Source organism: Sinocyclocheilus grahami, unplaced genomic scaffold (genome assembly GCF_001515645.1).
Source record: "Sinocyclocheilus grahami isolate Dianchi unplaced genomic scaffold, SAMN03320097.WGS_v1.1 scaffold4836.1, whole genome shotgun sequence".
Taxonomy (NCBI): domain Eukaryota; kingdom Metazoa; phylum Chordata; class Actinopteri; order Cypriniformes; family Cyprinidae; genus Sinocyclocheilus; species Sinocyclocheilus grahami.
In genome coordinates this window covers 3758-5177 of record NW_015509692.1, presented here as the reverse complement: position 1 = coordinate 5177, position 1420 = coordinate 3758, and the positions used below count along the sequence as shown (strand labels likewise).

Genomic DNA, 1420 nt, shown 5'->3' with positions numbered 1-1420 from the left:
AAAAAAAAAAAAGCAACAATAATAATAATGACGCTTAATCAAAGTGCCAAAAATATTTAGCAGTGCAGTTAAAAAGCAGCACACTTACGGTCCAGGTATGGTTGTTTTTCCTCATCTTTGTCCTCATCCTCACTGCCGCCGTCTCCCAGAAGGATTTCTCTCTGTTTGGACACGGCCTTTGACGCAGCCTGCCTCACCTGCCTCGGTTTCCTGCTCACCTCTTTATCATCATCACTATCATCTGCAGAGAACATCATGCACCCATATTTTCATTTATGCTTCATTTAATTTGCATCTATTTTCACATCTTGCACTCCTAAACCGTGGTTGTTTCATATATGGATCACATGATCTTATTCAGTCTTAATGGGCAGATCTTGGCCAAAATAAGACTAGACTTAATGCTGATGGTTTCACATCTGGTGCTTCATGGTTAATGCATTAGAGTTCAAGGGAAAGTGCCATTTTTTGTCGATCCGCGACTCACCTCCACCTCGTTTCCTCTTCAGGGACTTTTTGCCTGGCTTCTCCACCTTTCCTTTCTTTCCCTTCTTGGCCTTTTTATCATCATAGTCACTTCCTCCATCTTCGTCTCCCTCTTCCTCTCCAAAGTCGTTGTCTTCATCGCTACCGAAGTCATCTGAAGAGCACAAGATTAGAGCGTAATCATCTTTTTATGAATCACTAACTCACCTACGGTTGATGAAAAAAATTCTACGCAATTTACCTGCAGAATCATTTTTGGATTTGGAGAGTTTTTCTTCGGAATCCTCGCTGTAAGACAACAGAAACGGTTCGTTAGTAGTTTGATCTTTGAAGGAGAACGTCCTAGTGTGTGGTTATTATTTCCTAGTTATAATTAACTGCCGCATATGTGGGTCATAAGGAGAAAACGGATCTCAAAAAGGTTCCCGATCCCCAGAGATCCGAACACACACAATGTGTGTCATTCAGTCATGAAATTCACTCATTTGCACCATTTGATACATATATAAAATGATTTAAAGTGCATTATTCCGATAATATTTGTTCATCAATTACACAAATGCTGAAAATAGACTCTTGCCTCTCTTCCTGCGAATTCTTAGATTTCTTGTGCTTGATTTCGCGAGGTGGAGCACGTATCTTCTTGGTTGTTTCCTTTTCTCTCCCATAGTCCTCATCTGGAGGCAGAAATGAAGACGGATTGGACCACGAAGTACACGATCGCACAAACCGACTATCTTAAAACCGTCTCATGAATTGACCTCCAGAATACTTGGATGCCAATATTGAGCAAACATGCAAAGAGTACTGCTGAATACTTTTCTGAAAAGCTAAAACAATGCATTTTAGAGATGGTTTAATTACCTGCGTCATCAGATTCGTTAAACTGGGAGTAATTCACCACCTTTCTGTTCCTGTAAGAGAGAGAGAGAGA

At 40.5% G+C, this 1420-nt stretch overlaps 1 protein-coding gene across 1 annotated transcript; it reads right to left on the bottom strand.

The window, feature by feature from the left end:
- Positions 1–68: 68 nt before the first annotated feature.
- On the bottom strand, positions 69–1400 carry LOC107577000 (nuclear ubiquitous casein and cyclin-dependent kinase substrate 1-like; the record flags this gene model as incomplete). The annotated part of the gene is made up of 5 exons (XM_016263119.1): positions 69–241; positions 488–640; positions 728–774; positions 1067–1163; positions 1351–1400. Coding segments are annotated over 5 exons (520 nt in total), but the record flags the coding sequence as incomplete, so codon positions are not given.
- Positions 1401–1420: the final 20 nt, after the last annotated feature.